General features: G+C 42.0%; 1 protein-coding gene across 4 annotated transcripts in view; it reads right to left on the reverse strand.

The window, feature by feature from the left end:
- The window catches only part of LOC125451281 (multiple PDZ domain protein), a 227,215-nt gene that overhangs the window by 156,073 nt on the left and 56,875 nt on the right, over positions 1-14,267 (reverse strand). For all 4 annotated transcript variants that reach the window (XM_059644577.1, XM_048528244.2, XM_059644578.1 and 1 more), the window contains one exon: positions 1,146-1,272. In XM_059644577.1, the coding sequence (XP_059500560.1) occupies positions 1,146-1,272 (127 nt within the window). The remainder of the gene's footprint in view (positions 1-1,145; positions 1,273-14,267) is intronic.

A 14,267-nucleotide genomic window follows, 5' to 3' on the forward strand; every position in this document is an offset into this window, starting at 1 on the left:
ACGTCAGCTTTAGATACACTCAGTCCTCACCGAATGTGGATTGGCTGCCTATGGATCCATGTACTCAAGATCATCTCAGGCCTGTTTACTCCCCCCGTAGTTGACAGGTCCTGAAAGCTAGCCTAATTCTTCGCACTAGATAGAGGATTCTTATTATATCACTATCCACATTTTTCTGTCATCCACAGGAGATCCATATTATCCACAAGGGATGGGAGCAAGGATTTTGTGTCAACAGTATTACTGATCTTAAAAGTTATTTAGAAAGTAACATTGAGTGGCTTTCATTTGTCAAGAGCAAAAATACAATTATTAACCAGAGCTGTAAACAATGAAGACAGGAGGACTGGGATGTAGGCTGACGAATATATGGTGTATATCTCATCACATTAGATCTTATAACACGACTCTGACTACATTGCAAAATTGAGAGTAGCAAATGGCTAAATCCTAAGAAACTGCAAAAAATATTTAAAAACCTACTATTTATGAAAAATTTGTGCAGTTTTGGTTGTCCCATTACCAGAAGGACGTGGAAGCTTTGGAAAGAATGCAGAGAAGGTTTACCAGGATGTTGCCCAGAGTCAAGGGCATTGGCTCAAGGTAAGGTTAAAAAGACAGCTGTTGAGAGAAGACATGATAGAGGTCTACAAAATTATGAGAGGCATACGTTGGGTGGATAGTCAGAGGCTTTTCCCTTATATTGAAGTTTCAATTACAAGGGTGCACAGGTTCAAGGTAAGAGGGCAAAAATTTAAGGGAGATGCGAGAGGAAGATTTTTCACGCAAAAAGTGGTAGGAGCCTGGAATGCACTGCCAGAGGTTGTGGTGGAAGCAGGCATGTTTCCAACATTTAAGAAGCATCTGGATGGTTACATGAATAGGGAGGGAATAGAGAGATGCAGATCAAATAAGGGCAGAAGGCTTGATTTTTAGTTCAGTCAGGGCATGACAATCAGCACAGGCTTGGAGGACCGAAGGGCCTGCTCTTGTGCCATACTTATCTTTTGTTCTTTGAAAATTTTTCATTAACCATTGAAACTATATTGGATAACGACTATGTAAACAACAAATAAAGACTTAAAACATGGCAAAAACACATTACTCCTAGCAATAGGTTTAATAAATCTATATCAGATACATACCCAGACTAGAATTGCCTTTTGCAATGGTAATGGTTTTCTCAAATCCTTTGGCTAAGGACATCTGTTTCTCGTCACTCTCTTCAGTGGAGGACATGCTGCAAGCATGTAAGGAATTTTCTTGTGCATCCTTAAAAGAGTGAAATAATTTTGAAAATATCAAAAAGACATGGCCTTTGAAATAGCTTTGAAATATTCATAACTGAAAGAAGAAAGATGGAGCATTCTAAGAACCTAAAGATTATCATTTCAGCCTGATCCCATTCAAACCACATGCCATATTAATCAGAACATTTGGCCAGCGTAGGAATGCAGCAACTCCTTCCGGATTCCGGACCTCACTCAAATCCTTTTGTACAGAAATCTATGGAAAAGAAAAATAGGGAGAACCTATGCATACAAGTCATATCAACTTAACGCGCATTGGGTTGGGGAGGGTTAAGTCGCAAAGTTATCCAAAGGTTAAGCGAGGATTTTTACGTTTAACATTTTGTCGGTAATGTCCAGGTACAGTTGATGTAATTATTCAAAATCGATCATCTTAGAAGGTCTTAAAGATAGTGGAATCAAGAGTTATGGGGATAAGGCAGGAACAGGATACTGATTGTGGATGATCAGCCATGGTCATAATGAATGGTGGTGCTGGCTCGAAGGGCTGAATGGCCTACTCCTGCACCTATTGTCTATTGTCTACTGTCCTCTGGATCAGGGAACTGAACACAGCTGGAGGTTCAAATGTCCAAACGAATTCTCAGTGAATCAGTATTGGGACATTCAAGAGCTCCAATGCGCAAATCAGATTTCAGATCCCCCACCATCTTGAGGAAAAAAAAAGCCATCTGCAAAGTTACTAATCAAACCAGCTAAAATGGAACTAACAAACATCCCAGCGCTGACCTTTGGAGAACACCACTATTCGCAGACCTCCAGTCAGAAGAATACCCCTCCACAACTACCTTCTGCCTAAGAGTATGCCATTTTCGTATCCAAATTACCAACTCACTGTGAACGCCATTCAATTTAACCTTCTGCACCAGCCTACCAAAAGGGACCTTGTCAAAAGCATTTGACAAGTCCACATGGTCAAAATCCACAGCACTCACCTAAATCATATTCATCGCTTCCTCAAAACACTCAAAGTTGAGAGATAAGACCACCCCTGCACAAAACAATGCTGTCTACATTATTTATCAAATGCAAGCAAATCCTGTTCCTAAGTATTCTCCAATCATTTCGGGCGGCACAGCGGCTCAGTGACTAGCACTGCTGCCTCACAATACCAGGAACCCAGGTTTGATTGCACCCTCTGGTGACTATGCGGTGTTTGCACATTCTTCCCATGTCTGCGTGGGTTTCCTCCAGATTCCTCGCACAGTCCAAGGATGTGTAGGGTGGGTGGACTGGCCATACTAAATTGCCCATTGCCTCCAGGGATGTTTAGGTTAGGGGAGTTAGACATGGAAAATGCAGGGGTAGGGGAGGGAGAGTCAGTATGGACTTGTTGGGCCAAATGGCCTGTTTTCATACTGTATGGGTTCTGTGATTCTGTGACTGCTGCAAGGCTCACCAACCTATTATTTCGTGAATTATCCCTCCTGTCCTTGTTCAACAAACTAACATCATCTGCAATTCTTCAGTCTTATGAGACCTCATCTGTGGCTAAAGATGATACAAAGATCTCTGTCAAGGTCCCAGCAATCTCCACCCTGGCCTCCTTCAGTGCCCTGGAATAGATTCCATCAGGCCTTAGGGGCTATCTACCCTAATGCTTTTAAAAACACCCAACACTTGCTCCTTAATATGAACATGCCCTATAATATCAACATATTCCTCCCTAATCTTATCATCTATATCCTTTTCCTTGGCGAATATGGTTGCAAAATGATGTACTCGTTAAGGACATCATACACTTTTGCTGGCTCCATGCATAAATTTTCATTGTCTCCGAGCGGGTATACCCTTTCCCTAGTTACCCTCGTGCTCCAAATATACAGATCGAAGTTCTTCATAATCTTACACACTTCCATAATCTTACAAGCCAGGACATCTCACAGCTCCTTTCAACTCTCCTATTCCTGGTTTTAGTTCTTTCCTGCTTACTCTATATTCCTCAAAGAACTTTTCTGATTTCAGTTCCTTAAACCTTATATATGCGTCCTTTATGTTTTAGATAAACTTTCAATATCTCTTTTCATCCAGGATTCTTGAACCTTTCCATTCCTATTTTTCCATCTTTGAGCAACACGCTGGTCGTGAACTTGGATCAACTGGCCTTTAAAAGACTCCCATGTGTCAGATGTGGAATTATCCTCAAACAGCTATTCTCAATCTAATTTCTCCAGTTTCTGTCTAACACTGTTGTAATTAGAATTCCTTATCTGATAGGTAACTATCTTAAAACTTACAGAATTATGATCGCTGTTTCCAACATGCTCCCCCAATAAAACACTGATCATGTGGACAAACTCATTTTCCAGTTTTTTTTAATGTAAGTGTAAGGTAGTGTGTTCCAGATGTGATTCAATCGGTTCATTACTAGGCTTTAAGCAAGACACACTTTATTCTTACAACAAAGTACAAACAAAAAATAATTAGCGCAATTTTAACTCTGTTGAATACTTAAAAGTATTAATTAACTACTAATCATTAACTTTTCCAATAACAGCAACATTCCAAAAACATACCTTTCACAAAGGCAAATTCAGCAAAACAGATTTTCCTCACATCTCCTCTCTAGTCTAAGAGAAAAGGAACACAGAAAGCAAGCAAACAAATCTAGCTGCAGAGAGAGAACTCAAGCTTTTTGCAGCAGCAGAGACAGCGCTGTATCTATCAGTTTCTGTAGCCAACTCCAAACCTTAACTGAAAGCAAAACTAAAGCCCTGGCACTATATGAGCCCATCTCCACCCACTCATGGGATAACAGGATGCAGAGCTGGATGAACACAGCAGGCCAAGCAGCATCAGAGGAGGAGTAAGGCTGACATTTCGGGCCTGGACCCTTCTTCAGACCCTTGTTCCACCCACTCATGCTTCTTTTGTCTCAATTTAAAAATACTTAGGGAGCTCAAAAGCAGTTTAACAATTGCTTCTAATGCAGACATGTTGGCACTATGGTGTCAACACTCTTCTTCAAGGGAAGCAGGACAGAACATCCGGTAAAAGGTACAGCACATCATCACACCTTAAAAATATAGACAAATAAAGAAAGGCGGCTTCATTTTCAAAACCTTCAGTGTCATGCCATTGCTATGCTACAATTCAATACAACAGTCCATATCAATCAGTTTCTTCCAAATACACTGTCTTCCATCAAAGTTGAGACAACACATCTGCAAATATGTTTTTCTCACTGTAGCATGTGTGGAATTTTCAAATTGAGTGACTGTAACAATAAACTCAACAAAACAGCCTGTTTTTTTGATCCCTACCTTTTTCCAAAAACATTAAGAGATTATGATCAGTATACACAATTGTCCTCAGATTCATTACTTGCAACCTACATGTTGCAACATTGTAACACCAACACCAAGCTTAAGGTCCCATCCTCTATGTGGAATATTTCTGTTGATGAATATTCAACATTTTTGAGAAATACCCAATAAGTTTTTCTATTCCCTTGGCATCTTCCTTTAAAAGGACAGTACTAACACCCACAACACTCTCATTGACAACTACCTTGAATGGTTTTACATAATTACTTGCTGCTAACACCAGGGCATGATCAAAATAGCATTAGGTTGTCAAATGTCTTCTGACACTCATCTGTCCGCTGAAATCTTCTAGATTTCAAGTCTGTAAATGAAGCACATACACTGCTAAAATTGATAATGAATTTGAGGTTAAAAACCAGTCAGACTCAGGAATCATAGTTCTTTCCTCTTCAATGATAGCTTGGGAAACTCCACAATAACCTTCCGGCTTGAGGTGGGAGGGGGGGGGATAAGTGAGAGGAAGAACAGGCTAGAGAGGCGGGGACAAGCTGGGCTGGTTTTGGAATGCAGTGGGGGAGGGGAGATTTTGAAGTTGGTGAAATCCACATTGATGCCATTGGGCTGCAGGGTTCCCAAGCGGAATATGAGTTGCTGTTCCTGCAACCTTCAGGTGGTATCGTTGTGGCATTGCAGGAGGCCCAGGATGGACATGTCTCTAAGGAATGGGAGGAGCGAGTTAAAATGGTTTGTGACTGAGAGGTACAGTTGTTTATTGCGAACCAAATAGGTGTTCTGCAAAGCAGTCCCTAAGCCTCTGCTTGGTTTCCCCGACGTAAATGTTTATGGGGGCAGGCGTAGCACTTCCTACAACCCATCCTGGTGGTTGCAGGGGAAAGTGCACCTGGACTGTCTCTAATATCTCCCTCACCTTCCTGGACCTCTATCTCCATCTCAAGCAACCATCTAGAAACTGATATCCATTTCGAGCCCACCAACTCCTACAGCTACTTAGAATACACCTCCTCCCACCCACCTTCCCGCAAAAATGCCATCCCCTATTCCCAATTCTTTCGACTCCACCACATCTGCTCCCAGGATGAGGCATTTCACTTTCGTACATCTCTGATGTCCACGTTTTTCAAGGACCGCAAATTCTCCCCCACAGTGGTCAAGAACGCCCTCGACCGGGTCTCCCGCATTTCCCACAACTCATCCCTCACACCCTGTCCCTGCAATAACCACCAAAAGAGAATCCCCCTTGTCCTCATGTACCACCCCACCAACCTCCGGATCCAACACATCATACTCCGATGCCTCCGCCATCTGCAATCTGACCCCACCACCAAAGACATTTTTCCCTCCCCACCCTTGGCTGCTTTCTGGAGGGACCACTCTCTCCGTGACTCCCTTGTCCGCTCCACACTCCCTTCCAGCCGCACCATACCCGGCACTTTCCCCTGCAATCACAGGAAGTGCTACACCTGCCCCTATACCTCCTCCCTCACCCCCATCCCAGGCACCAAGACGACTTTCCAAATCAAGCAGATGTTCACCTGCACATGCGCCAATGTGGTATACATCGGGGAAATCAAGAGGAGGCTTGGGGACCGCTCTGCAGAACACCTATGCACGGTTCGCAATAAGCAACTGCAACTCCCAGTCGCGAACAATTTCAACTCCCCCTCCCATTCCTTAGATGACATGTCCGCCCTGGACCTCCTGCCGTGCCACAGTGATGCCACCCGAAGGTTGCCGGAACAAAAGCTCATATTCCGCTTGGGAACCCTGCAGCCCAATGGTATCAATGTGGATTTCATAAACTTCAAAATCTCCCCCTACTGCATCCCAAAACCAGCCCAGCTGGCCCCCCACTTCCCTAACCTGTCCTTCCTCTCACCTATCCCCTCCTTCCACCTCAAGTCACACCCTCATTTCCTTCCTACTAACCTCATCCCGCCCCCTAGACCTGTCCGTCCTCTCCGGACTGACCTATCCCTCCCTACCTCCCCACCTACACTCACTTCTACTGCCTCCATCCCCACCCTCTTTAACTTGTCTGCCTCCTTTCCACCTATTCTCTCCTTGAACCATCTTCGATCCACTCCCTATTTATTTCAGAGCCCTCTCCCCCTCCCCCATTTCTGATGAAGGGTCAAAGCCTGAAACGTCAGCTTTTGTGCTCCTAAGATGCTACTTGGCCTGTTATGTTCATCCAGCTCTACACTTTGTTATCATTTGGTACCATCTGGTTCACTTTATGTTGTCTGAGTGGGCTTTTAATTTTTTGAAACTGTGCCAATTTTAGACAGTAAAGCCAATCAGATGTTGCTTAATTGGAACTGCATTTCCTATATCTATATCAAGCGAAATTGTATTCAGTTCCGGTCACCTTATTATAGGAAGGATGTGGAAGCTTTAGAGAGGATGCAGAGCAGACTTACCAGGATGCTGCCTGGACTGGAGGGCAGGTCTTATGAGAAAAGGTTGAGGGAGCTGGGCTTTTCTCATTAGAGCGAAGGATGAGAGGTGACTTGATAGAGGCGCACAAGATGATGAGAGGCATAAGAGTGGATAGCCAGAGACCTTTTTCCCAGGGCAGAAATGACTATTGCAAGGGGGCATTATTTTAAGGTGACTGGAGGAAGGTATAAGGGAGATATCAGAGGTAGGTTCTTTACACAGAGTGGTGAGTGTGTGGAATATACTGCCAGCAGTGGTAGCTGGAATCAGATACATTTATGTATATTTAAGCGACACTTGCATAAGCACATCGAAGAGAGTAAAATGTAGGGGATGCAGGCAAGTTTGATCTTAGTAGGATAATAGGTCAGCACAAAATCGTGGACTCAAGGGCCTGCACTATACTGCTCTGTTCTATGTCATAGTTCATAACATCCCAGTTTATTTGCAAACATACCTCCATGTGATTGTAATAACTCTTTCAGGTCATTTTTATTTTTCTCTAAAAGGTAACTCAATTTGTCCCAATTTTTGAGAACTTCTCATTGTCCAACTTAATTTGAGAAATGTCCAATTCAGAATTATCTAGATTTGGTTCTTCACTGTATTATAACCAGTAATACATTCTCCTTTTGCTCTCCTTCCCTATCAAAATGCCATGAGAGCATATTCACATGATACACTTAGAGTTTTCCTTCTATCTGGCATTCTCAAATAGTTTTATTCACCCAATTTCCTTTCAATTTGATAAGGCCTGGCTTTCAAAGATTCAGCTACCAAAGGCAGTAATGCTAACATTATCTTTATTTGCTATAAATTTTCAATCTCTTGTCTGCTTCCTACTTCAAATCACATGCTGTGCTACCTTTGCTGTCTAGCCAACTCACTCACTCTATTTAATCTCACGCTAAAATTTGACAGTCCAAATATATAGTTCTCTAAGCTCTGCATCAGCAATTCTCTCTTAATTTCAGTGGTCCAATCACCTCATGTCCAAAAACTAATTCAAAATGTACTGAATTTAACTGATTCATTAGGTGCACCCCGAACTGCAAACAGTACAAATGGAGTTCCTTTATACCAATCCTTTGGGGGATAGTCTTTCCTACCAGCCCTCAACATGATCTTTAAAGTCGATACCTCTGTTATAAATGTTCCTTTTGATTCTGAATGGTACATAGTTATCTAAATTGTTTCATTCTATGCAATCAATTAAGATCCCTGGACAGGGTCATCAGAAGCTGGAACAGATATTAAGGGTCAGAGAGAATGGGAACTGCAGATGCTGGAGAATCCATGATAACAAAGTGTGAAGCTGGATGAACACAGCAGGCCAAGCAGCATCTCAGGAGCACAAAAGCTGATGTAACACATGAACACTGAAGAAGGGTCTAGGCTCGAAACATCAGCTTTTGTGCTCCTGAGATGCTGCTTGGCCTGCTGTGTTCATCCAGCTTCACACTTTGTTATCACAGATATTAAGTGTACTAGTTTTATTACTGCCTGATGTTTTTCTATTACCTGACATCTCTGGCAAAATTCAGCCACATTTTTATGCTATCTAAGCCAATAAAAATGTATGTTTCATATTGGTAACTTAAGCTGCCCACAATACCACCCCTCTATAATCCACTGATAATAGAACTTGATGACCTTCTGCTCATTTTTCATGCACCCAAGAATGCGAAGGTCTCCATTTCCTCCTCATCAGGCTTCATTTGTAAGATAGCAACATTCTAGGATACATTCCAATTCTTCTTTGGTATATGATTTTTGACACAATTGCTTTATTTTTTCATCTTTCTATCATAACTCTACAACTTCTCAGAACTAAAAATATCCACTTTGTCCCCCATCTACTCTTGTCTTTCCCAACCATTTTATCAAAAATAGTTCCTGATCATTAGTCTCTGTTCTGGAAATACAGTTTTTCTCTATTACTCCTACACCACTTTTCAATGGAGTCTCCAACCTCAATTTATACAATGGCACACTACTCTTCTCACCATGAATTTCAAATATTACCACCTTTTATGGCAATACTCCTTGTGAGTTACACATCTTAATTGCTTACGATTGAAAGACTGACTTGCTTCCGTGTTCCTTCATGCCCTAATTTCTTCATGTGCTCCTCCTGGCACAAAACGAGTAAACCTTACTCACATGAGTAGATTCTTTAAAGAGATCTGGCACTTTTTTCTCAACCAGCCCCTAACCAGGTTGTACATCCTTGTGCAGCTCTTTAGCTATGGCGTGCTTTGCCACTTTTAACAAACCCTTCTGGCTTATCCTGATTCACCACACCTATCTTATCAGTGTTTTTTTTAAATCACCAACACTGTGACTTCATGTCTCCTATTGTATTATAGTAAAAACACCCGAGGCTTTTTTTAAAATCTTCCCTTTCCCTGTCACGGGTTTCCCTTTTAACTTGGAGTAAACTATCTTTATGTTTTCTTAACCACCTGAGGATTTCCCTTTTCCACAATTTTTATACCTCAGAGACAGAACTTGATGACAGAATGCAAACTTTCATTTACGAACCAACTTGTAATCATCTACCATTTCTACTGCTAATCTAGCAGTTCTAACTCTGCTCTTCCACATATTCTCACGACATCAGGAAGTGATTTTGTGAACTGCTCCAAAATAACAGTCTAAGGGCATCGTATGTCTGATATAAGTTACTTTGTTTGATCCTTTCAAACTCTGTACAGTTGACGAGGCTCCTCCTCAGATTCCTAAAACATTATTCATAAGTTTCTGGCACTAGCTCATGTGCACTTAAGATGTTTTTCTCTTCCTCCCACCCCATGGTACTCCCCAGACACCACCTCTGACAGTGATGCAAATACTTCACTTGTTCCATCAACCCAACTTATTTGGAATCAAGAAAACATACATGGTGAGTGGCTATTTCATTTGTTTAGCCATTTTCTCAAAATGAAAAAGGCTTCTTTGTCTTTCTCATTGAACCTTGGCAATGGTTGGATATATTTAAATAGATCCCCAACGGGCCTTTGACTATGATTTATTCATTTTTCATCACTGCCCTCATTGCTACTCCCATTTCACTTTTACTTGCTCTATTCTAAGTCAGCTTTCACTTTTCTGTGCTAGCTTCCAAAGTTCAAAATCTCTCTTTTTTTTCCTTCTTCTGCAAGGCTATTCTATTTCTGTTGCCATTGCCTCCAATTCAAGCTGCTTCATTCGTAATTGAATTTTAATTATTTCCAATGACTTAGACTATAGTTCTGGGAATTAAAATGCTGAGCTTTTGCTGTAATTTGACTCATGGGCACTGGCAACCTCAACTTCAGCTTGTCTGCCAATTCCAACAGCTTGTATTACTCACATTCTGTGAACCACCCCCAGTCTTCCACACCAGGAACCTCTTAGCCATTAAAGGAGCCACTATCCCACAAGGCACAGCCTATTCAAAAACAACCAAATGCAACACTGCAAAAAGAGAACGTCAACATTCACCACTCACTGTCTTTGAGTCCAATAATCCTAAACCCAGCCTACAAATAGAGGTTTTAATCCTGAACCCAAACTGCAAATTTGTTATGGACCAGACCAAACCCTCTAAATATATAATCAAATAAGTAAACTATACTCAAACTTTTTTATTTTGTTCAAATTGAAGTGTGTTCCAGATATGCTTTGATTGGTCCACAACCAGGCGGTAAGCAAAACACACTATTCTCACAACACAGGTAAAACATTAACTAGCACAACTATAACGCTATTGAAATACTTAACAAAATAATATATTACATAACCACTAACTGTTCCAACATAGCTGCATCCCAGAAACACACCCTTGGCAACAGAAAACTCAGAACAGCACACAAGGAAATTCCACTTAGTCACTAATCTAGGAGAAAGGAACACACAAACAATCTAGTATAGAGGCCGACCAAAAGAGACCGACTGAGAGACGGCGTGAGAGAACACGCAAGACAGCGCGAGAGAGCATGACATGCATCTGTCAGCTTCAATAGCCAACTCCAAATCCCAAGTGAAAGCAAAACTAAAACCCTAGTTTTATGAGCCTGACTGCACCATTGACGCTTCTTGTCTTTTTTTTGAAAAAAACACTTGGGGCGTTCACAGATGCTTAATAATTGCTTCTGAAGCAGGCATGGCGGCACCATGGTGTCAACACTCCTCTTCAAGAGAAGTACGGGAGAGCCCCTAAAGGCACTGTATGGTCACAACCAGATATTATCAGCTGCAGAAACAAGACATCAGAATGGTGCAGTTCTCAGGAAGGGTTATCAGGCCCAAAACATTAACTCTGATTTTCTTCTTCATAGATGCTCCTAGACCTGTTGAGCTTTTCCAACAACTTCTGTTTCTCTTCCTAATTTACAGCATCCGTAATTCTCTTAGTTTTTATTTTGTATCAGAATGGTGTGCTGCCTCCCTGTCGCCAGGATCAAGCATATCTTGGAGGGTACAGAGCATTCTCAAAAGGGAGAGGGACCAGCAAGAGGTCGTTGTACACATTCGAACTAAATGACGCAGCAAGAGAAAAGGTTGAGGCTCTGAGGAGAGAATATAGCAAATTAGGCAGAAATTTAAAAATTAGGTCCTCAATCATAGTAATATCTGGATTACTCCCAGTGCCACGAGCTAGTAACAGTACGAATCGGAGAATAGAGCAGATGAACGTGCGGCTGAGGAACTGGTGTAGGGGAGAAGGCTTCACTTTTTTTTAAATCACTGGAATCTCTTCTGGGGTAGAAGTGACATGTATAAAAAGGGATGGGTTACACCTGAATTGAAAGGGGACTGATATATTGGCGGGGAGATTTGCTAGTGCGGCTTGGGAGAATTTCTTAGTAAAGGATGGGGGAGACCCAGGGAGATAGTGAGAAAAGAGATTACTATGAAAGTGGTGCAGTTGGGGAAAGAAGTCAGTCAAACAGTCAAGGGAGGCAGGAACAAAGCAGAGAACAAAGTAGGATTGATAAATTTAACTGCACTTATTTCAATGCAAGAGGTCTAACAGGCACGGAAGATGACTCAGGGCCTGGTTGGGAATATGGGACTGGGATATCACAGCAATTACAGAAACATTGCTCGGGGATAGACAAGATTCGCAGCTTAAATGTTCCTGGGTATAGATGCTATAGGAAGAATAGAAGGACGGGGGCGGGGTGGGGCAAGTGAGGAAGGGGAAATGGTGATTTTGATTAGAGACAACACTACAGCTGTACTTAGGGAGGATATCACTGGGAGTACATCCAGGGAAGGCATTTGGATGGAACTGAGAAATAAGAAAGGAATGGTCATCTTATTGGGATTGTACTATAGGCCTTTCCCTCTGCCAAAACAGTCAGCAGGAAATTGAGAAGTAAATTTGTAAGGAGATCTCAGTTATCTGTAAGAATAACATAGACTTGGAACTGCTGTAAGCATTAAGGGCTTGGATGGTAAGGAATTTGTTAAGTTTGTACAAGAAAATTTTCTGATTCAGTGTGTGGATGTACCTATGAGAGAAGGAGCAAAACTCGACCTACTCTTGGGAAATAAGGCAGAGCAGGTGACTGAAATGTCAGTGGGGAGCACTGTGGAGCCAGTGGTCATAATTCTACCAGTTTCAAAAATGGGAATGGAAAAGGATAGACATGATCTAAAAGTTAAAGTTCTAAGTTGGAGGAAGGCCAATTTTGACAGCACTGGGCAAGAACTTTCAAAGTTTGACTGGGAGGCAGATATTTGCAGGTAAAGAGATGGCGGGAGAGTGGGAAGCCTTCAAAATGAGATTAATGGGAGTCCAGAAACAGTATGTTCCCATTAGGGTGAGGGGCACGGCTGGTAGGTGTAGGGATGCTGGACAACGAGAGAAATTAAGGTTTTGGTCAAGAAAAAGGAGGAAGCATATGTCACGTATAGGCAGCAGAGATTGAATGAATCCCGAGAAGAGAGCATAAAGAAGTAAACTTAAGAGGGAAATTAGGATGGCAAAAAGGAGATGTGGCATTGATTTGGCAAATAGGATTAAGGAGAATCCAAAGGGATTCTACAAATACATTAAGGACAAAAGGGTAACTAGAGAAGAGAACAGGGTCCTTAAAGATCAGCAAATTTGTATAGGTGTGGTAATGCAGGAAGTGGAGAAGATGCTAAATGAGTACTGAGCATCCGTCTTGACTGTACAGAAGGATATGGAAGATATCCAATGTGGGGAAATTAATAGTAATAGCTTGAAAAAATGCCCATATTACAGAGGTGATGGTGCAGGACATCTTAAAATGCATAAAGGCAAATAAATCCCCAGGACCAGATCAGGTGTACCCCACAATTTTTAGGAAGCTAGGGAAGTAATTGCAAGGCCCTTGCTGAGAATATTTGCATCAGTATACCACAGGGGAGGTGTCAGAAGACTGGAGGTTGGCTAATGTAGTGCTACTACTTAAGAAAGGTGATAAGGAAAAGCAAGGGAACTATAGATCAGCGAGCCAGACACCAGTGGTGGGCAAGCTGTTGGAGGGGATCCTAAGGGACAAGATTTACATGTATTTGGAAAGGAAATGGTGAATTAGACATAGTCAACGTGGCTTTGTGCGTGGGAAGTAGTGTCTCACTAACCTGATTGGCCAGATGGAAGAAGTAACAAAGAGGATTGACGAAAGCAGCGTGGTGGATGTGATCTGTATGGACTTCAATAAGGTGTTCAACATGGTAGACTGGTTGGCAAGGTTAGATCACATGGAATACAGGAAGAATTAGCTATTTGGATACTGAACTGGCTTGAAGACAGAAGGTAGTGGGCAGTTACTCTTCTGACTGGAAGCCTGTGACCACTGATGTGCCACAAGGGTCGGTGGTGTTTTTTGCCATCTATATAAATGATATGGGTGTGAACATTGGAGGTATTGTTAATAAGTTTGCAAATGATACCAGAAATGGTGGTGTAGTGGACAGCTAAGAAGGCTGCCTCAGAGTACGACAGGATCTTGATCAGATGGGCGAATAGGCCAAGGAGTAGCAGAGGGAGTTTAATTCAGATAAATGTGACATGTTGCATTTTGGAAAAGCAAATCAAGGCAGGACATACACTTAATGGTAAGGTCTTGGGGAGTGTTCTGAGGAAGGATCACCAGACCTGAAACGTTAACTGATTTTTCTTCTTAGATGTTGTCAGACCTACTGAGCTTTTCCAGCAACTTCTGTTTTTGTTCCTGGTTTACAGCATCCGCAGTTCTTTCAGTTGGGA

This window comes from Stegostoma tigrinum, chromosome 3 (genome assembly GCF_030684315.1).
Source record: "Stegostoma tigrinum isolate sSteTig4 chromosome 3, sSteTig4.hap1, whole genome shotgun sequence".
Classification (NCBI taxonomy): domain Eukaryota; kingdom Metazoa; phylum Chordata; class Chondrichthyes; order Orectolobiformes; family Stegostomatidae; genus Stegostoma; species Stegostoma tigrinum.